We start from the raw sequence: 23,617 nt of genomic DNA, 5'->3' as shown, positions 1-23,617 counted from the left end.
ATAGACCTTGTTAAGTGGCCATGAAAATTAAGGACATTGATGAATTTTAGTAAAAGCTCTGACAGAAACATTAAGAAATACTTGAGTTGTCTGAGTCACGTGTGCTATGGAAGCATTTCATGATGAGCACATCCTCCTATAAAATTGCTAATAAAAGGCACTGTTAGCAATGCTGTGCTCTGGGCTGCTGCTGCTCCTGGTGTGGCATGAGAAGGATGTCTGAGTGTCCCTGAGGTGGCCTGGCTGCATCAAATCAACCTTTGAAACAGTGGAGAGTACATTCTGTTGTCACAGTATAATGGAATTTTTGCCATTACAGCAGGGGGAGTAGGTAAACTCTGCTGGAGTTTGCTTTGTTTGTTTGTTTTTTTGTTATTTCCTACACCTTGGAATGTAACTGTTTCTGTAGAGCTTTCCTGGCTAAGTCTCACAATCTTTCTGGCAGAATTCTGCACTGCCAGTGCCCCAAGTGGGTTTTAGGTGCCTCAGTGTTTGCTTAGTGCTGTAAATCACCCTTAACATGAACAGTTCACAATTTGGTGCAAAATGGGTAAGTGGTTTGAAAGTTCTAACCCTGGAGAACATAGTTACAATTTAATGGAGCAAATACTGTTCTTATCTCTTTCTAATCTACTGAAACTGTATCATCTGTCTAATAATCTGTTTGTAAATCAAGAGAAAAGGCTGTTTCTTATAAATATTCTTAATTTGCCCCCAGAAGGGGGGAAAACTCCATTTTTTTATGCAACCCATCTGAGGTTCTGTGCCTATTCAAATCTTAATTTCATCAAGAATAATATCTCTAAATCCTAATATAATTCAGGAATGGCATTAATTTTTTTTCTTCTAAATGTTCACAAATCATGACAATTAGTAAATATTAGAACTGTAATTGTATAGGGAGAGAAAGTATTCTTTTTCTACTGTGATCAAAGGTCCTTTTAGTGTTTCAGTGTACCTGATATATAATTTATTAATAAAATGCCCAAGGTGAAGTTGAGAAGTGGAGAGTGGAAGATGGGTTCACTGCATGTAAAATGGAGTGTCTCCAAAAAACTGAGATTCTTGGCCTCCCCTTGCACCATGTCCAAGTTTTCAACTGCCCTCATAAAGAAATTTTTCCATCTGCTGCAAGGACAGCCCATGATAATGATATTTTTTGAGGTGAGGATTGCCTGGAGTACCCAGATCCCCTCTCACCCAAGGATTCCATGATAGCACATGTGTTAAATTTATTAAAGAAAAACAGGGGGCAGTGCTGGTTCCAGTGCCAGTGAGCTGCTTCCCTGTGCTGGGTGTTACTGTGCCAGGCTTCAAGCTGGAACACTTAAAGTGAGAAAGAAATAGTGCTCAGATTTTAGAAAAGGTTATAAAACCCAGGAGAAGATTAATGGATGACAGTGTTTTCTGATGAACCACAGCACAGCCTGGATATTCTACCACACTCTGCTGGCTGCACACTGATTGTTTTTTTACAGCCCTCACAGCCTTTGGAACAGCAAGACTGAAAACTCTGAACCAGCCCCACTTTACTGATCCACTTTTATTTCCCAGCCTTTTTTTTTCATTAATGGTAAATTCATGTTACTTTTTTCCCATGACTACAAACTGATTTTAAAATATTTTTTTCTCTACCTGCAATTTAGAGGAAGTTCCTCTTGCATTGTAACTTCATCAGAGTCACAGAGAAGTTTAAGTTGGGATAGTCTATGGGAGTCATCTGGTCTAACTCCTGGTCAAAACATTTTCAGTTGTGCAGCAGTTGTCAGAGATATATGAAATTAGACAGCAAAAATAAGTCTCTATATTTATTTGAAATAAAAATAATTTATAAATAAATTATAATCCCTAAAAGATTCAATAATCAGCTGCTATAACAGAGAATGTTTTGACCAAGCTCCTGAATTTCAGTCAGGTGACTGAAGTGAACAAAGCTGTGAATCTGGGTACCTGCTGAAAACTGTCTTTTATATAGACCTGTTAATAATTTTGAAGGTCACTCTTAAACCCAAATAGATAGGATAACTCTTAATCTGTTAGAACTAAGCTTATCATTATTGCTTTCAACAAGAGGGAGATGGGATTTTAGTTTTTTTGTTGTTATTGTAGATAACTGCTTTTAATTCTCGAGTAAAAGAAGGAATTGTTTCAGAAAAGCTCTTGGTTTAGTTTTCTAATTTTGTCGTGTTTCTATAGTTGATTTGAAAATTCCTCAAGAAGAAAGTGAGTTCCTATGGTTTTGTTTGGTGGGAGGTTTTTTGCTGTATGAACTGTGACTATAGCTGTAACATAGAGTACAGAAGCTGCAGACAGTAACTCAGGCACACTGTGCTGATGTGGCTGCAGATGGCAACTTCTGAGAGCCTTGGGGGCATGGGAGAATATTGAATCTAACTCGAAATGCATTTACTCAGGCCCTTGTTGTAGGGTTCTGCAGCCTGTTTGTAGTCAGTGGAGCTGCTGTCACTTGTTTGTGAGAGCAGAGAGTGCAGAGGGGGAGGAAGCACATGGCCTTGCTCTCAGAGCTTTCTGCAGCAATTGGAAAGAAAGCAGCAAAGTGCCTGTTCTGAGCAGCCTCACTGACACAGCCCTGTGGCATCTCAGGAGTCAGGGATTTTCAGCTTTGACTCTTCATGATGAATGTCTTTCCAGTGGTGATGAGGGAAGGATCGAAAATGCAGCCACCTGGATTCAGGTGTGGGTCAGCTGCCAGGGGGCTGCAGTTCTTTTTCAGGTTGTCCTTGGAATTATTGCATTGCAAAGTATGAAAAATTCTCATCATGAAGTTTGGCATTGACTTTGCCTACTTTATTTGCTTTGTGCTGTTTCACTCACTATTTCCTTTAGGAGTGATGCTTGCCACTTTTGGAAATGTTTACTACTAGTGTTTAGTGGTTTCAAGCAATATTGTTAAACTGCTTTTGTTATTTTAATTTTAGTGTGTAAATTGGAGAGAATAGGTGCCTAAATGTGATCAGGATTTGACTTTTTTTTTTTTTTTTTTTTTAATGAAACCCTGAAGTTCTCCCGTTGTTCATAAGTACAAGATGGTAATAATTTTGTGGATTTTTCTTGCCTTTATAAGAGACTTACTGTGTAGTATTATGAGATGTGTTGTCTGGACTCGTTAAATTCTTCTGCTAAATTTATGGACAAGGAAAGGGCAGTCAAATTTTGTACAATTTTATGACTTTCCACGTATGTGTCCTACATTCTACTTTACCTTTTAATTGTTTTTTGCTGGTTAAATGGCTCTTATTCATGTTTTCTAAAGTTTTAATTTATTGAAGTGTTTTAGCAGAGAGCAATTTGTAGAAATATTAGAGCAGGAAATAATGCATACATTGCCAGTGCCCAGATATATTCTTATAAATGGAAATACATCCACTTCCATACTGAATTAACCCATGGATTTCTCTTTGCAGTGACTAACAGGTTAAAAGGTGGCCAAATAACACAGCTGATGTAAGAGTTTACATTTGTGGGTTGAAGAAAATGCTATTAGTAATAGTTCATGCTGGATTTGGGGCAAAGGGATTCTATTTTGTGCCCTGAAGCATGAGATTTAATTACTCTTACAATCATTGTCTTTGCTTACAAAGCTGCCACTGTTGTTTATCATCAGAAAATTATCCAACCCTTTTAAAAAACAGCTTTAGTATTTGTCTCAATGAACTTTCACAGCAGTAACTCCATAAATTAATTAAACACTGCCTTGGAAATTGGCTCCTTTTTGCAGTTGAAAATTTAGCATGATTTCATAGAAGCAGATTTTCCACACTCAGGGAATAAAGTTCAAAAGAAACTGGATAGTTTAAGTATGCTCTTCATTATTTTATTATGCTTTTTTTTTTCACAGTTGATAAATTAATTGACCAATTACATGCATTAAGTGGGCTTCATCCTCCCTTACCCCTCCCCCTCAGCCCCTTTTTGATCCAGTTCAGTCCAAATAAGCAAAAAGTTTATCAATTATAGTAATCTTGTGAGCTGGCTTAAGTTGCTGTATTACTGATACCATGTTTATGATCTGTCAAAAGTATGTTCTTCTAAAGTTAGAACTTGAAAGTTAACCTTCAATCAAATTCAGCAGTCACTGAGTTAATTACCATCATCTTAAACATCTGTTTGTGGATGCTGAAAGTTTCAAGTTGTGTGCTATTTTTGTTTTTATCATATTAATGTCAGTTTCTATTTATGAGTAAAGTGTAGATTATATCTGAGAGCTATTCAGTGTTCCTGATATTAACTGTAATGCATTTTATAACATATTTTCAGATTAAAGATGTGAGGAGAGGTTAGTATGTGTTTTCATGAGAGTGAAGTACATTACAGTCATAGTTAAGTACAGTGAAGGAATTTAGGTGCTGATTAAATTCGAAAAGAGAACTGAAGCCACAACAGAAATGCAAAGAAATGGGTTTCAGCTGCATTAGTTCCTTCATTAGATTCTCCACATAGTTTGTAACACACTGGCATAAAAAGGGAGGGGGAGTTCCAAGTGCTTGGGGATTGGACAGAGGAAAAGAACATTCACTCAGATTTATGGACACTTAATTTGAAATGCTCCCAATGTAAAAAGGCTTAATGTTAAAAAAAAGTATGATGTCAAGATGATTATCTTCTGGTATTTAATGCACCTTATTACTATTATACTTTTATGTCTTTAATGTCTTCTCTGGTGCTTTGAGCTTCATGTTTTTAAATTACCTGGGATTATTGTTAATATAGATTTTCATGGAATTTTGATGACTGTGCACTCATCGTGGCAGTAAGCTTGAAGAGGACCTTCATCTGTCTTTCTTACACATAATTAAATGTGTATAAAAGACCCTGTGTTCCTCTAAAGCAGGTGCTTTAACCCTTCCCAAAATCTAGCATAACAAAGAGTTTTTTATGCTTGAATGAACAACACAGCTTTTAGAAACTTAATTCCCTGGTAAAACTGCATGCCACTTCTCAATAAATGCATTCCTGGGTTTTAGAGTGAAAGTATGAAATGGCCTTTGGGGTGTAAAATCATGGCATTGTCAGTGATCACCTTCCTGGAGGTTCCCTTTAACTGGTGTGAGGAACAGCTCAAGCACAAGTGATGTCTGCCAAGAGACAGACAATCCCATGGCTGCTTGCTCTTTTCTTAGAGATTCCATTTTATTGTTTTTCCCCTGTCAGCTTGAGCTGGCTGCTTGCTGTGACAGTGTGGCTGTCTGTTGATTCCTGGGTCTTACTGTGTGAGTCATCACTTGGTCTGGGTAGCAAGTCTTTGAAGAAATTTGGTTTGTTTGTCATGAATATTCTCTCTGATAACGGTTCTCAGTTAATTTATTTTATCAGTAGTCCATAATGTGCAATAATCATCCATCTTGGCCACTGAGTATATAATAATATGTGCATGTGACTGCTGATAATTGCAGCATTACAGGATCCTGAAAAATGCAATTTCACCTAGCCAAGGTTGATATCAGATTATAAGGGTTATTCTAGGGCTATTTCCTTTCTTCCATTTATTTTTCCTAAATCACTGTTATTTTCCTTTCACTAATCTAATTGTATAATTATTGCTTGATTCATAGCTTACTAAAGTCAATAGAAATATCCCTGTCATATTCAGTGGATATTAGACTTTTTTAGCCTGAATTTGCTTTATACATGCATGTTTTTTCTTAAAATACCTTTTCATTCTTTCATGTTGCATAGGCCAATTTTTTTCCCCTTCTTTACCCTTCGTCTTTTAATGGCGGATTACAGTTCTGATTGAAAACCATATTATATAAATTGAAAGACTGTTTTTTATTTTTTTGTTTGGTTGGTTTTTTTCCTCAGAAAAAACAAAAAGTAATAGAAAACTTCCATTGTTAAAGGAAATAAAATGTTAGAATCATAGAAGGAAAACCTTTGTTAACTAAAAATGTTAGTTTTCAACAAACAAATGTATATATTCATATGATTCATTGTAGAAGGATTTTTTTCATGGCTTCCAACAAATTTTCTGATCAACTGTCATTGAGATTTATCCATATGTTACGTATTTCAACTTATGTAGAGGAATACTTGGTAGTGAAAATATCTCTGGAATTGTTTGCCATATGATGAAATATGGAAGGTCATGCAATGTTGCCTCTGTGTAGGCAATATTTCTGTTCCTACTTACAATGTTAGAAATGTGGAATAAAAAAAATTCTGGATTTAGCACTTGCATGTTTGCCATAAGTGTTGTTTTAGAGCCAAAATATTTACATTTGTGTTACTTCATGATTGACAGCTTCTCACAGAACTGGTACCAGTATTTTACCTTGAGTGACATCTTTTTGTCAGCATTCTTTTTGTTTCTTTGAAGGGAATCTAATTTGAAACTGCATTTTTAAACAATATTCAGCTTGGAGTACTTGGTTCTCAGTGTTGCTTGGTAGACAATGTGCTGACTGTAGAAGCAGTTTTGTTTCTCTTCTTGAAAGTATTGTTATGAACTGAAACTTGTCAAAATAATGGTTAAGCAAAGAAGATAGCATGGTAATATCTCTTTTTAGAATGTGTACTTCAACTGTGGGTTAAAGCAGAGAAGGAAAGTGGAATAAAACATTTTTCTGCTAATGTTTATGTAGGTTTCAGAAATTGTACTTTGAACTTTTTATTCTTTTATCCTAGAGCTACTTTTTCCCTTACTGGGAATCAGTACTAAAATACATGAGAATGCTGTTATGTGCTGCCTGACAGTTTAACCAAGTATTTATATGGTCTTTATAGTGATATGAGGGGACAAATTAGAAATATTTCTATTTCATGTGTTAACAGGCAGGGTTTCAAGTTGCTGTGTCTGTCTTGATCCATTCCCTGATTTCAGAACATCAAAATTGGTTTAGGTATTTAGTTCTCTGTCAGTCTGGTGCATGTATTTAGAGCACCAGTGTTTGGTTTTCACCTTGTTATTATTTCCCTGCTTTCAGAACATCACTTACCAGTGGTACTAAGGTTATCATCAAAAGCTAAACTGAATGGACAAAATAATATTTCTAAGAGTATTCTTATTCTCCTCCTTTACAAAGCAAACAAAACAAGTCCAAAAAACCTTTAAACTGTTAATTTTTGGTGTATGCAGAACAAATTATGGTACTACAGTGTTTCCTTTGCCTGTTTTACTTTTTTATGTAAAATTTGATCATGTCTTTCACAAAGTTCAGTTTTATAACACTTAATAAATTATTCAGTCATTCTGACTAAACTTGCAGCCAGCCACTTTTTTTGCTTTGCCAGTGGTATTGGATGTAATCATTTGATAACCTAATTGTGCTCTTTCTTTGCTTTTCCAATCATAATCTTACTCTTAAATTATAAAATAGTAAAAACAATAAGAGAATTTGCTGAAGGTAATCTTAATGAATATGAATAGAAATATCAGAAAGTAGCACCTTTTCTGGTGCTAAAGAATTTTTCTCATTCAAATGATATATTGGTCTTGTGACAAGACAGCATTTGTTTTATTTTAAAAGTAATGAAGGAATGGGAAAGTTAGCTTTTGGCATAGTAAAAGCATAACAAAACCTCTATGAAACAGAACTGGACAAAATAATGTTGTAAAAGTTCATTTCTTGGCACTATTGGAGCTCATCAATCCAAAGTATTGTTTTCCTTTGAATAATTCTAATTTACAGGTTTTTTGTCACTGTGCAGTTGTAAATCTAATAACATGATTGAAATTGCTCGATAATCTTCTGTCTCAAGCTTTTCTTCATTTCAGATTCATTGTGCCTATTATTAAACCCAGCTGTTGATGCTTTTGAGCAAACTGATTTCTGAATTAACTCTGCTTTGTGTTCAATAATAATGCCACTTCTGAATTATCATGGGCTGCTCCCAATTTACTTTTAGATAACTAAAGGCTGTTGTTTTCTGTCCAAGTTGCCTGTTTTATTTCCCAGAACACAAGGATGTGATTTCATTCATGCTGCTCTAGGGGGTCTGAAGTTGATAACCATTTTTCTACATCTGCCCCCATCAGTGTCATCTTCCAATATCTGATGTTCCAGCATCTTTCCTGACTTTGCTCATTAGCATTCACAGAGTTGGTGCTGTGTTGTGCCAGTCTGCCACAAGCCATTCCCTAATGTTTTCCTGAGAAATCTGTAGAGAAATCTGAGAAATCCTGAGAAATTCCTAGAGAAATCTGTGGGATAGTCTCATTCCTAGAGTACATTCCTCTTCTTTCTATTCCTTTTTGCTCACATAAACTCTTCCTTTCAATATTAGTGTTACCTTAAAATCATGCACTACTTAAGTATTTAAATAGATTGTGTATTAATTAGTATGACCATCATTTAAATATTTTTAATGTCCCATGTATGATGCATATACTAATTATTAAGTTAAATTAAAGGACTTTAAAATAAACACCTTCATATAATATATTTTGGATAATTGATTCATGTGCTACTCATACCTGCAAATAAAAATGTTATATTTTTCTTACTTTCAAAAAAATAGGAAAAAAAGAAAAAAAATAATCAGTAAAACCAACCAAACAGAAGAAAACTCCAAACAAGATGGACTTTATATAAAAATACTGACCTGTGACATGTTTAAATGTAAGGTCATACACAATGTTTTGCTTCTTTCTTTCATCAAAACATGTAATTGTTAAATGCAATAGGAAGAGGCTTTCACAAAAATTTAGGGAAAAAAAAAAAAAGGGGAAATATAAAGGATTTACAATAAAACCCCATGACAGTTCAAAAGATTTATCTTGTTTATCCCCACTAAGGTTCATTTCAGGACATTCTAGGCTCTTAATAGTCTTTTTAAAATTAGTATTGACCTCAATTTATGAGAACTGTATATATTTCCCCTTGGCAAGAGCAATAATTTTAATCTGATCCTACAGCTTTTTCCCTTGCTGACGTAAAATTATTCTCCATTTGCTAATTGAGATCTTTGTGGGCTATTTTTTTTCCCCTTTTTTTATTCTTTGGAGGCATTCTTGTGGTAATTTCCAGTGTAGTACAAACCTGAGTGATGGACCTGGCAAAAAGTGATCATCACTTTACTAATCAATAGGATTAATTAAACAGGGTGAAAATTTGGTGTCCAAGATGTACCTGTTTGCTTAAAAAAGTAGTGGCAAGATCTTTCATGTTAGTGTTGCCTTCACAGAGCAACTGCTTCTACCCACTTGATTTTGAAGGTTGGGCTCAATGATCTCAGAGGTCTTTTCCAACCTCAATGGTTCTGTGATTTCACCTAGCTGCATATGAATAAGTCAAACCTTTGCACTAATTACCAGTGGGTTTTCTGTTTACTTCCTTCCTTTTTATATGGGACTTTCCCCTATGCAGCACAGTTTGGATGCTGTGTAAAATTTTCAGACAAGTGCTGAGGCCCGCTCAACAAAAGCATGTGTCTTATTGATGATGTGTCAAATTACTGTTCTCAGAGCAGACCTTTTAGGTTGCATTCAGCCTTTAATTTGAGTGAATTTAAATAGCATAAAACGCCTTTTAGTTGGAACTTGGCTTGCATATTACGTCTCTCATTTCAATGAAAAACATTCAGATGCAAATACGGTTTGTTTGGACTGAGTACAAATGCCACTATCATGACTGATGAAGGCTTTTGATCACACATCTACAAACTGAAACCTTAGAAAGGGAGAGGCTATTTGGACTGGCATCTGCAGTGCCATGAATTATTTAGTTCCCATTATTCATAAATCTCTTTGAAGAGGAGGCGTATGAGGTTTTTAAGGAGGAGTAGTCATGGTTGTGTTGCCAGTTTCTATTTATGCTGTGACTGCCTGCGTGTGCAAACTTCTTCTAAACTGCAAGGGTTGTGCTGAATGGGAAAGAGTTGAGTGGCTGAAATGATCAGGAATGGCCCTGAAGAGCTGCTTTAATTTCCTGGGGTAACAGTGGGGTGTTCTGTCTTTCCTGTCTGCTTTGGGGGGCTCCAAGAGGTGTGCAAGGCAAGAACACGCCTGTAATATTTGGTGAGCTATGCACTTGGCTGTGAAGGACATGGTTGGCTCTTGCAGGGCACTTGTTAACAGCTGGAGTTTGCTCTGTACTCATTCAGTGAGCTACAAATGCCTTTGGGCTGTGCCCTGCCAGCCAGGCAGAAACAGCAGCAGCACCCTCCTTTTTCATCCTTTTGCTAGGTATCTTTTATTGTGCAATGTCTGTGCTACAAACAGGTGGCATTCCAAAATATCTCCCTTTCCAGGGGTGATGGAAGCTAAACACTGTGTATAACCACTGTTCTGCTCTGCAGGGAGTCTGTGTGCTTGCTTAGCTCAGTGCAATTGTGTAATAATGTTGTCTAGAAGATGCATGGTGGCAGAGATGTCAAGGAACGAGCTAGAAATACCCAACAGTGTCTTGTTTATTTGCCTTGCAGACTAGTTTGGCATCTGGGGGAGTTGGGGATATGGGGGGTGTGTGTTTATCCAGTTTTGGGATTTGTTTGTTTGTTTTTCAGTAGGATTTCAGTCTGCATTACTGAGGAACACCTTGAGTAATGATTTGCCTGGCACATGTGCTTCCAGGGCATTGTAAAACTCACACTGGGAGTCAAAGTACTGTGAAGACTCAACATGGAGCTGCTGTACAGTTCAGAAATGTTCAGAGCTCACAAATCCTTTCTTTACCATAACACATTCGTCATGTAGGAGTAGTAAGAATAATTTAGTTCCTAAATCTTAACTAAGAGGATTACCTGAAGAATCACATAATTTTCTGTAAATAATCACTCTGGCTATACTTAGTCTTTGATTTCCTAAAATGGTATTTTTTTTCTGATTTTATTCAAAATTTTCTCAAAAGCATTCCATCTTATCATCTTTCCACATTATCACGTTTAATTTCTAATTGACTGTACACATTTCTTTTTCACCTCCTTGCTTTTTAATTTTGTTTGTTGCCTTTGAAGAACTTTTTTTGGTCTTCTATAATTTTCAACTGAGCTTAGTATATTAGCTAGCCACTTGTCCTAGACTCAGTTTTTAAAGGTCCTGTGCTACATACAAACCCAAACCCTTCAGTCTTTTGTTTTCATTCAACTAACAGCAGCAGAACTTGCAGAATGTCGTTTTTCTCCCTTCATTTATTTCCATTAGTATCTCAGAATCTCTTTTTTGGTGCTGCATCTACAGTGGTCCATGGACCACTACTGATGTGTCTGTTTGCCAGCTGCTTGTGCTCACTTCACTTTCACTCTGGATACACACCCTGCTAAAGATCTTCTGTAATAAATCCTTATTTTGATGACTTTCTGGCAAAACTGAGCTGGTCATGAAATGGATCTGCTCTGGTTTTGAGCTATGGGCAATGTGTGCATCTGCTGAAAACACAGATCAGTTCTTAAATGATTCTTGCCTACAAACAATTTCAGTAAAGTGGAAACATAATTCAAGGAGGAATGGAAATATGTTTAATGTTCAGAGCAAATCAAAATGAGGCTCTTGTCAGTATTAAAAGTATAATATTTGGATCAATTGTGGCTTTTTTTTTTAAACTATCATTTCTAAGTTTTGTAAACAATGTGTGAAATTCTGAATTTAATACTACTTTTTTTTTCTATCTGAAAATCATAATAGCTACTTTATGAATTTTCATATTCTGAGTATGCAGGTATATGCTTGTAGATTCTGTTATTCACTCCTCCATCTCATTGTAATTATTGGCTTGTGTTTCTTTATATAAAAAAAGTGTGGGGGTGGGCATGAAATCTTAAGCCTGGAATTGTGAATTGCTTCAATTTGTTATGGAAGAACTTAGATTTAGGTCACAGATGTCCATTTACACCTAAGAAAATCCAATTGTTTGAGCTTGGCACTGAGTTTATTATGGTATTTTTTTCATCAATCTTGTCTGTTATCTAGGTTTGTTTCTAAGTATCTGGAAAGGTCTAAATGGATAATATTTGGGGTTATATTTTTCTGTTTAAGGTTTTAATTGTCTGCCCTTTAAGATATGTGCTTGTTTCCACATGCTTCAAATATTGTCCCAGTAGTCCTAAATACATACATTAACCTTTCTCACAGATTATCTGTGATATAACCATTCTTATCCACAGATACCAAGGCTGTAATTTAAAATAAATAAATAAATAGGGAAAGTAACCATGCAAAAACCACTAGCTGCCTTTTGATAACCTTCTTAGAGCTTCCAGTAGATGATTCAGAGATGAGAGGGTAATAAGTAAGCAGAGGTAATATAAGGAGAACCCCAGCTGTTTGTCTGCCTGCATTGCTCCTTGCTCCTTCCTCTGGATGATATGGAAGGGTGGTGGGGTTTCTTTTTTTTTTTTTTCCTTCTTTTTTTTTCTTTTTTTCTCTTTCTTTTTTTCTTTTCTTTTTGTTTGTTTGTTTTTTGGTTTTTTTTTGTTTTTGTTTTGTTATTTATTTTGTTGCTGTTTTTGCTCATTTTTGTTTGTTTGTTTTGTGCATTTTTTTGTGCAATTGTTTGTTTGTTGGTTTTATCTTCATGCAGGTTGCATAAGAGATTATTTTCAATACAACCCTTAAACTTTTGTGGGTTGTCAGACCTCTGGTCTGTGACCAGAAAGGAATGTCTTTGAGCATAGTAGACCCAGGAAATTTATATTTGTAATAATGTAGGATAGCATATACTTTATCAAAACCCAAACCTACATGAGACATGAATGTCACAGGTTGCTCTTGGATTGAGAAAAATGGACAAGGAATTTTTTTAGGTGTTTTGCATGTATTGATCTGCAGATGTGAAAAGAAACAAAAGCTCACTGCTTACAGCTGCTTGTTTCCAGTCACAATTACCAGATGACAGACAATTAAGTACTTTGCTAAGTGTTTCCAAGGGGGATCTTTTCCTTTCTCTTTATTCTGGAGACCTGACAAAAACACAGAAGCTGGGCAAGTTTGTGTGTATGCACATTCTGTGTGACTAACAATTTTGGTAGCTTTTTTGAGGGGATGAATGAATATCAAAGCTTTTCAGATATTTAAGTTTTGAAATAACTGTGAAAGAGATCTGAGAGCAGAACTGAGGACTTGTATCTCTGTCTGACCCAACTCTGCTTACAGCCTAGCACAGTGCTTAATTATACTACCCCAGAGTTGTCTTTATGCCTACTTCTTAAAACATTCTCTTACCTTGGTAAAATGAAATATAAAAATTGTATTTACTCTTCTTCATGAACTAAATTACTGACTTGCAAGTGAAATTTCTCTGGTGTTTTATTGAAAACCAGCTTACTATAAAATTGCTTAGATGTAACTTGCATGGTTTGTAGCAGTTACCTTTCCAGCTGCATTAAAACATGTATAAAGTTGGCATTTTGGGATGGGCAAGTAACCTTATCTCAATGGTTTTAAGAAGACCCTTTAGGGTATGATTATATTCATCTTCTATTTTCACTATACTGTAATATACTGTGTTATGTGTTTCCAGCTGCTAATGTGAATCATCTGCAGCTGGAATCCTGAACTCTGGTGATGTTTAGATGAGAAGATGCTTCTGCTGATCTCCATCATGCCAGTCATAATGAGTATTGAGAACAAAATTACTATATTTATACCCTACTTTTCAAAAGGAAAATGGAGCTGCACGTTTTTCAATGTTTTGTGATTAGTATTGCATAATAAATGTTGTTGCATGTGATAATCTAGCGACAGTTTTAAAACTGAGGAAGGCAATAAAGTGCAGTTGGAAAACTTACATTGAGAAAGTTTAGATTATTTTTAAGCATACAAGAGGAATAATAAATCTTCAGTTTTGCAAAGAGTTAGATTAAAGAAGTATGCATTCTGTAATTTGAACTCCTGGGAAGTATGAGAAGAGTGAAGGAATTGCACCAGTCTCCTACATATTCTGGTTAAATTATTTATCAGCAAAACAATTTCATATTGAGAGAGGCAACTGTGCATTGAAAGAGGTGATCAGGAGAGCTTTGGAAGTCCCCATCACCAAAAGTTTTAACAATATATTAGGTTATCTGTTAGGAGGGGTCCAAATAGAACTCATGATGCTTCAAACTGACAGGATGCAGTGGCTGACATCCTCACAATCCTTCCAGTTTGCATTTTTTGTCCCTTTTTCAGTCATATCTTCAAGATTATTTTATGTTTCTGAGGGAAATTACCTGATGTCATTTTAGGAAATTGTGTTGTAGATACAATGATGCAGAGATAGAACACACAATAAATAGAATAAAAGAAGGTCATGTGTTTGAATTCCCTTTAGTTACATGTGACTGCACAGATTTTTAATGGTTATATACACAAAGAGAGGAAGGCTTAGCTAGGATTTTATGCATTCAGATTATATTTGCAAATGCCACTATCCGATATTTCAGGAATCTCCATGAGAAGAGTGTGCAGAACTTATGTATAAAAATGATATTCACTATAAAATGTAAAGGCATAGCCATAAAAAGAATCAAGGGAAAGATCAGAAAATCAGAAGCAAACAAATTTGTCTATGCCAATGTATCTAGGATTTTTTACATCCAACACTAGAAGAACTCCCAAGATCCCATTTTTTGTGTCATTTGTTGGCCACTCTTCAAGTCTAAGCAGCAGTGTCTTTATGAATTTAAGACACTCAAATTCCCACTGTGAATTTCAGGTGATGGTGGTGTTTTGTTTCTCCTTCAGTGGCTTTTGGAAAATGCTGGTTTTGAAAAGGAGGGTGGGAAGGATTCTGCATTGCAGCTCATGTGGTTTGAATGAGCCTCTAGTCTGTGAGAACCTAATAATTTGCATTATTTTCTGGAGGAAATGTTTCTGCTAAGGACTTCTGTCACATAGAGGAGCTGAGAGATTCAGAGCTGGCATTTAGGTGACCTAAATGATCAGTGATAATCTGTCAGTTTATCCAAAGGGAAAAAATGTAGCTGTTGTCATCATCATCACTCTAAAATTAAAAAGAAAATTCTAAATGTAGACATTGTAAAAATATGAGTTTTTTTTCTTTTTTTTTTTTTTTTTTTTTTTTTTTTTTCTTTTTTACTTTTTTTTAACTGGAAATCTGAATTAAATGTTGGATGTGTTGGAGAGCAGATCTGTGTGATTGTTATTGTTTTCTCCTACTTTGTGAGGTGAGGGATGTTTGTTTATGCTGCTTCTCTGATCATTTTTCATAGCCTATGATCCTAAAAGATTTTAAGGCTGGAGTGAAAAATGCAGATGAATAAATTTGTCCATATGACTGGTGATGTGTTAATTTTTTATTGAAGATTAGAGGACCTCCAGAATTGCTGGAACTGAGGTTACTGTATTTGGGAGAAAATCAATGCAATGTACTTTATGAATGTGACTTTAATATTTTTTTTTCCTGAATGTTTAGTCATTATAAAGGTTAAATATTTTACTGTTTGTTCCTCTATCTGTAATCTTAGAGCATCCAATAGGTGAAATGAGAACAAGAATGACCTCAAACCTTTCACTTTCCTTTTTCTTTCCCCTTATTTTTTGAAATAAAAGGCTAGGTTAGCTGGATATCTGGGGGAAATGCTTTTTCCTTTTTTCTGTTGTTATTGAGCTATTGAAGTAATTGTATGGATGTGGTTTTCTCCAAAGACAAAAGACAAAACTCCAAATCGAATAATAAATCACATATAAGAGAAAAATAAAATAAAAGCTATATCAAATCTGTCTAAAAGTGTCTACAAAATTGAACAGTGTAGAGACGACTGAGTGTGGAGAAAATATTGAACAACTTGTAGCCACCATTTATCAAAGAATGTAATTTAACAATTGTTGGCATACAAAAAGCAAGAAGTCAGAAAGATGTATCACAGAAAATAAAGCACAATGTATTACTGATAGTTGAGAGCAAGGGTATATTAGGGTTTTTGAAATTTGAATCTAGGCTTTTACATGCAGGCAATGCTTTTTAAAAAGATTGTTTCAGCAGCACAGCTTTGGCAGGATTACTTTTTTGATTTAAAAATGCCCTAAAAACATTAGTTCTGTGAAATTTAGCTGCACCTGGCAGAGTTTTCCTCCCCTTTTCAGATCTCTCATAGTGGGACTCCCCTGAGATCACTGACCTTGTGTTCTTGCTGCTCTGTGATCCCCTCGCTCACAGACCTTTCCCTGGTGGCCAACCCTTTTGTTTTACATATGCTGTGACCACAAGAGCCTTCAGAAAACACAATACTGTTCAACCTTGCTAGAGGAAATAGAAGAGATTTATTTCTTGGCCTTACCTAGAAATCTAGTAGCTCTGTCATGCCTTTCAAGCTGCCTTCTGAAAATATGGTCTTTCTTCCTACTACTTTGTTTTTCTTTCTTCTCTGGTCTTTAAATGCTTTCCATGAATTCCAAAAAGGTTACTGTTCAGACTTTCTGTAATATGCCTCCCTGTCCAGAATAATTTTCTTAAGAAAGACAAGACAGGTTTGCTAAAGAAAAATGCCCTTATAAATGTTCTTTTTTATTTTTTTACAGATATCTCTGAACACAGGGAAATTCTTTTTATCCATTAACTGATTGGCGTCTTAATTTAGACAAAGAAAGCATATCAGCCTCATAAAGGAAATTTCAGATTTTAGGTTACATTGTGCAAAAAAGTTATTACTGGCAAGTCCTAAACCATTTTATTTGTATTACAGAAGTTCCAAATCAGTGTCCTGATATAGTAGTATATACATATAATACTTTGAGGTGGTAGACTCACTGTCTTGGAGAGTTTCTTTCTTTTGTCAGCAAGAAAGGAAGTCTAGGTGGGAAAAAAGAGAATGCATTATGTGAAATGTGGATAAATCAACTGACTTGCAGAAGATTTAAAGCAAAAATGGGTTCTTTGACTTTGATGTTTGCTGAAACCCATGGCCTTTTGTCACTGACATCAGTGGCATGAAAAGCTGAGTTTTCCCATATCTGTTGCTCCAACCAGAACCTCAGCTTCCCTCTGCTAAATTTCAGTCTTGATGATGCTCATTCAAAACATTTGTCTATGCTTGTCTTCTATGGCTTTTCATGTAATAATAAGAGGTGGGTAAAATTTTTCAAACATAATGGATATAGGTTGAAAATTGTCCTCTCTTTAGAGTGAAAAGGAGATTAAAGAGGGAAGAGAGGAAAATTCTTTCAGCTTTAAAAAAAAAATAAAAACTTACCACAATGATAACAATCAAAGGGAATTTTCCCTCATGCTAAGTATCAGAAAGATGGTAACAGCTGCAGCTAGTTGCCTTCTGTAGGCAGATTTATATTTTGAAATACCATTTTCAGCTAATTTGGCTGTTGTGCAGTTTGAACTTTATGAATTGACTTGTAATTGGACCATGCTGTCAATGGGAAAACTTACAAGTATGGAACATGACATTTTTAAGAAGGTTACTGTCATCTAGTCTTCTATTAGTGGATTTGCAGAGAGTTATAATTGGCCTAACAAGCCTAGTAACCTGTCCTACTTCCAATTATAATGTACAACCTCATTTATATCTTTTCTTTATTTACTGATAGGTAATAATTCTCTGTCTAGTGTACATGCTTCAAAATAAAGCTGTCTCATCATACAATGTGAAGGTTCTTTTAATATACATTCATATATGTGCCCATACACGAAAATGATATCACTTATATATGCATATAATTGTGTTTATATAAATCCTGAAGAGTACAAGTACATATATTTTTTAATATATGTATTTATACACACACATATATCTTTTTATTCTGTTTAATGAAATACAAAGTCTCCTGCTGCTTTTAAATTTCTGCTGGGGACAGGGAGATAGTGTTTTCTCCAGACCTTTGTTAAGCTTATATGATTATTCTGGCTAGAAGTGATAATACATTCATGTAGATGTAATTCTTGAGGCTAAAAAAAAAAAAAAAAAAAAAGAGGCTTGTAAGAAAAAGAACAGGTTGCTGAACTCAGTGCATTCATTATCAACTTAGATTTGCATGAAGGAGAAACTGTTCACTTCTTATAAAATTAGAATGGCATCATTAATTTTGTTTACTACACAACAATTTTTAGCGCGTGTGAGATTTACGGGCAGTTTGCAGGTGAATGCCTCTTGTTGAACAGCCCCGTGGAAAGAGCTCTGCAGAAACACCTGCACTCCTTGTACCTCCCCAGAGCAGAAATTTTCTGCTGTTTTCACTGCAAGGAGCATGTTGACAAGTCACAATGGTGAACCTGGAAGTAAAGGAGGGATTAGTGAAGAAATAAAATAAAAAACAAAAAGAGCAGCTAGGGAACTGATATTTTGATGCGTTCATAAAGTTATGATTTCAGGTTTTCAACTATTTCTTCACATATGGCAACTTGGTCTTCATTGCTATGCACTCCTTGCTTGTTTTGGTAAAGCCTGGCTGGTGAGACACCAGACTGAAAAAGAGAGAAAACAAACCAACCATACAAACCTTTTAGATATGAATAAGAGAAGCAAAGACACCAGAAAAGGGTTTGGTATTTCTCCTTTTCTTTCATCTCATTTGGTCTCTAGCCTAGCTGCCTTTGAATTATTAGTGTAGTTCTGCCCTACAAGAAGGGCCAGCAGAAGAGGAATTGAATATTCTGGGTTTTTTTTTTTCATGGAGTTGCTCTTGAGTGAAAGCCTTCTCAGAGTGTACTTGAGAATTTAGAGAGGTATGGATAACATCTTTTTAATTAATTCCATTGGCAGAGTAATTTCATTAACAGAGAGATTCCATTCTAACTTTGGGTTCTGAGTAGTATTTTATTTCAACAACATTATCATATGAAGAGAAAATAATGGTTCTGTTTATTTTGGTGATAGAGTGGTTGTTACTGAAACATTTTAAACTGCAGTCTTTGTTTTTGTTACCCTGTTGTCCATGAAGAACTACCAGCATGAAATTATGTGGATTCATGATACTCAATGAAGGCTGTAGTTTCTGTCCCTGTTTCTCTGAGATTGAACTTTGGTTACTGTTGGTTAAAATATCATCTGTTCTTTTTTTTGTTTGCATGCTCCATGAGAACAATCTGAAGATGTAGGCTTCAATGAAGAAAAATAGTGATCATATAGCAAATTATAAATCGTTGGGGTATGTGTAAATTAAGTGATGCTTATTTGGATCAGCTTCACAGAAGAATGATGCTTCAAGAAACAGCAACAAGGGAATGATATAAGATATAGGCTGTTCAGAACATACTTTTGGCAAGGCAAATTGTGCTTTAAGTTTTAGAATTCACTAATGTGTGTGCATGTCTTCTCACCTGCTTGTGACTAATGATTCATGACTTTTCTGCACTTTTCAATGTGCTTTTTTGAGTGTGTATTCTGGTGCATTTTCCAACTTCTCAACACAGGGTTTCTGACAGAATCATAGATCTGAACTCTCTCACAGCACAGCAGTGTCTCTAATAAATAGGTCAAATAATCTTAGAAACGGTGTTTGTTAGCTTTGAATCGATAGTGATGAAGTTTCTCTGTGTTCTTGATTGCTCAAACTTCTGTCTAATCTATCTTTGTTCTCTTCTTCTTGTGCAATCTTTTCCTTGCTTCCAGTGGCTGCTACAAAGAACAAAGCTAGAGGTGAGTTTGTGCCTGAACCCTTCAATTTGCATTGCATGGTTCTGCAGCCCACGCATTTTCTCCCAAGGTTGTTTCTGTTTCTCCAAACAAAGAAAAATATCTTTAGGTGCTGTGGTATGAGAGATTAGTCCTTTACAATTTTGTAATTTCACCTAAGAGCATTGTTTATCAATCAGCACTGCTCATGCTGTATTTTTTTAATTGCTTTAATTTGGGAACTTTTTAGGAAAAAGATAAAGCTAAGTGCTTTGTAGTTAGATTTCTGACTTGCATTATAGTAATGTAGGATACTGATGGCATTTTAATCGAAATGAAGATATTGCATAAAAATGCTCATAAATATGTAAATGTAATTTATATTTTTTATCTCTAGTCAGTCATAAATATCTGAGCAGAGAACAATGAACTCCTAAGTGTCTCCTAAGCATTCCCTGTCTTTTCACACTAGTATAAATGATCATCACTGTTCCTGATAGCATACCAATATATAGAAGGGCACACTATGATATCTGCAGAGATTTATGGCTTCAGAGCAGCAAGGTGATTGCCACAAATCAGTGTTACAAAGAAGTAAACCTTTCAGAACTAATCATGTGAGGTCAGCAGTGCTGTAAACCATTTCCTGAATTTCAACGAAGCAGTGATGTGGCAAATGCAGCCTGAGGGGTGTATTTTGACTTACAGATAAACATAAATTGATGCATACATGTTTATATATACAGATGCATGTTCATTTATATGTATGAACATATATTTTCATTTAAAAAATCATGAAAATATGTGTTTTACTATCATCTTTATATTATTTCTGGTGGATACATTTGAGTTGTCTGAAAATTAAACACCAGATTTTTAAGGCAAAAATCTGTGCTAGTTTACATGCATTTTGGAAGTTAAGATTCACAATGTTTGCAAAGTTCAATTCCATACATTGCTTAGCTTGAGGTTGTTGAATGATAACACTAATCAAAGAAAACACAGCCAGTTGAAGGTGTTTATGTAGTAGAATAATTAAACCAATAATTAAAATACAGCCCAGATTTTTTGTTTTTGTAAAAAAAAATCTTTGCATGGCTTTTTGTAAGATCTTTTTCTCAGAAACTTTGCATGCATTGGGTGACATGAATGAGGGGAGTGAACAAAGTCAAATTAATCTATTTGCCTATGCATGCTTTGAAATTTGCTTTACTCCTTTCTGTACTGTCATGTATTCAGCTGTGATGCTGTGTAACAGTGGTCAAGACTTTGAGACCTTCATAATTAATGAAAACAGCCCAAGCCAAAGCACCCACAGCAGCGACTTTCCAGCACAAATAAACACAATCTCATCAGCGTTCAGTGATTAGTTGATACTCCCATATATTGCCATTCAAACAGAATCTGCCCTGGAGGCACAGGAATTGTGGGATGAATCAGAATTAATCAAGGGTACCACTCATCTGTGGGCATTAGCACCCCTGATTTCAGAAGTGCACATGAATATTGGATGCACAGCTGAAGCTCTATGCGCTGAATGAGGTTTGACATTGTGATCTGAGTTATCTTTGAGCATCTCTTGCTCAGCTGCGCAGTGCCTTCAAGAAGTCCTAAACTTTTCCTTTGGATCTGAGCAGCCCTGTGATGAAAGCACCCAATATCCACAAGGAATTCAGTCCTGCAACAGTTCAGTCTTTCACCAAAGGCATAGGACTATTTGTCATCTGCTGTGGTGGAAGACATGAAGTAGGTGATGCTTCACTGCTTTGCTCATTACTCTGTCTAAGCAGTAAAGGCAGATCTGTTCCTCCTTTTCAAGTCTAACACTTAACTGGCAAGCAGTTCTCTAATATGGCACTGGAAACATCAATTCACAGCTGAGAGGATTCTCTTTTGGAGGAGTTTCTCTTTTGGCACTTAAAATATGAAATCCAGCAGTCCTTTATGTCTTTGCTGTTACGTGTGGACCTTCATCTTTCCTTTCTGAAAACCTGGGATTTGTGTTGCCATTTTCAGCGAGGCACAGGTGACCTCATGCCTGCCCCAAGATCTGAGGGCTCCAGAGCACATTATTAAGTGATATTCTGTGGGATCCCCTGTCTTTTGTTTGTGCATTGTTAGCATGGGAAAATTCCTGCTGGTCTCCACTTCCCTCCCCTCCTTGTGGGATTGTCTGCAAGCTGAACACCAGAGCCTTTGCTCTCAAACACTGCATTCAGTGCTATTTCCTGAAGTATTTTCTCAGTCTTTGTTGAAGACTGCTTGTATTAAGTGCTGTAAAGCAGCTGTTGAACTGTCTGCTTTAGCCTTGCTTTGAGGCACTTAGATTCAATTCAGGTTGAAAGGTCATCTGGTCTGCAGGTCATTTGGACTCAGCTACCACGTAAGTAAAACCCACTTCAATCTGTTTGCTCACAGCCTTCCAGTAAAATGGAACCAAGGATTTCAGAGCTCCAGGATGGATTTGCACTATGATTGCTTGATTTTACCATGGGTTTCTTTCTTAGACTTTTGATTACCTAGAAGAAGCAGCGTGAAGTTTTTTTGTGGTCTCCAGAGAGGGTAAATATTTGGATTTTGCACACAAGGACAGATCTTCCTTTGGACTCCTGAGCAGAAGCTGCCACAGGATGATTATGGGGAGAATACTTGGGACATTTCCAAGAAGTCTAGTTCAGAAGGATTTGAAGGGGATTAGGGTGGGCAGGGAATGAAATATGAAAATGGTCTTTTATTGCACTTATTGCAGAAACTGAAGATGCCACCTTAAAATCTGATTATCAGAGTTTTTTTTCAGTGCATGAATATTTTAAGGACCATTTCTTAGTGTACCAGATGAGATTTGTTTAACTTGATCTATATAAATGAGCATTTCTTCTTTCAGAAAATCTTTTTGAAGATTTCTTGGCCTCTTAAGAAGTGCTATTGTGACAATTTTGGGACAATATTTTTGCAGATATCTTCTGACAGCAGTTAACAATGGTTTCCAGCCTCAATGGTCTTACCAGATTTGCTAATGATGTCAATTTTCAGCCAGCAAGTGGAAGAGAGGGCCAAGTGTCTTCAGTCAAATGTAATTAGTTGAGGAATGGAGTTCTGTGCTCCTCATTTTCACTTCTTTGATACACTTCTATTTAAAAGTTATTGCCAGTCCCAAATCTCCTCTAGTTAGGTGACTGGATTTTTTTTCTTCAAAGTATAAATTGGAGTTTCTGATAATTTTGGTTGTGGGATTTGTTGATTTTTCTGTTTGTTTGATGGTTTGTTAGATTTTTTTTTTTGTTTGTTTGTTTTTTTGGAGTTTTTTTTTTTGGTTTTTTCTTTTTTTTTTTTTTTTTTTTTTTTTTTGTTTTGTTTTGTTTTTTTGTTGGGAACACTGAGGATGGCTATGGCAACTCCTTATAAAGAAAAAAAGAATATGAAGCCCAACTTCTATTGCAGGAGGGGAAAGCAAACCCTCCAAAAGTTCTCTTATCATCTGCTTGTTGAAAGGTAAAACATTCCTTCCTGTTCCTAAGACTCCTGTAGCCCACAGATTAGAAATGGTGACATTTCCAAGAAAACTCCTAAGTCCTCAAGAAGAGACTTTTTGCAGAGGGGAAGATGTGACTGCTTTAATATTGCAGGACTCATACTATCCAATCTATATAAAACCCTGTTGGATTGGTAGCTATTTCTGCCATCCTTCTTTCCCCCATTTTAGCAATGTTTGAAGCTCTATTTTTAATTTTGTTTTCAGGGGAAATACCATTTGAATCATAGTTCCACTGCTTCTCCTAGCAAAGTACTGCTGTAGTACCCACACAATGCTGCATTCTCTTTCAAAAACTGACTGTACTTCTGATGGTTCTAGGGGATGTCCTTTTAATGGGAGATACCATCAATCTTTTTTTCTAGTTTAGTATTACAGTTTTAAGTACTGTAAGTGCCTTGAACTCTATCTCACTTGCCTCACAAGTTGGATATAACAGGACTATTTTTGTGTATCCTGGTGGATATCCAGGGGATTTTTGCAATGTGTCTTTTTCTTGACTTCTATTGCATCTGTACCCAAAAAAACTCTTTTATTTTTTGAGTATCATGGAAAAAACAGGTTTTTTTCTTTGAGTCATTTCTTCCACAAAGGCAGAAGTATATTGTTTCTGCCTTACTTTTA

The 23,617-nt window shown here is 35.8% G+C and overlaps 1 protein-coding gene across 4 annotated transcripts in view; it reads left to right on the top strand.

Annotated features, from left to right (window-relative positions):
- Positions 1-23,617, top strand: part of CADM2 (cell adhesion molecule 2) — a 548,264-nt gene that overhangs the window by 335,760 nt on the left and 188,887 nt on the right. For 2 of the 4 annotated variants that reach the window (XM_056493489.1, XM_056493471.1), the window contains exon 2: positions 19,459-19,485. The exons of the other annotated variants lie outside the window; for them this stretch is intronic. In XM_056493489.1, the coding sequence (XP_056349464.1) occupies positions 19,459-19,485 (27 nt within the window). The remainder of the gene's footprint in view (positions 1-19,458; positions 19,486-23,617) is intronic. 4 annotated transcript variants of the gene reach the window in all.

Source organism: Oenanthe melanoleuca, chromosome 1, assembly GCF_029582105.1.
Source record: "Oenanthe melanoleuca isolate GR-GAL-2019-014 chromosome 1, OMel1.0, whole genome shotgun sequence".
NCBI classification, from domain to species: Eukaryota; Metazoa; Chordata; class Aves; order Passeriformes; family Muscicapidae; genus Oenanthe; species Oenanthe melanoleuca.
The sequence above is the reverse complement of the archived record's forward strand: the minus strand, read 5'-3'. Positions and strand labels throughout refer to the sequence as shown.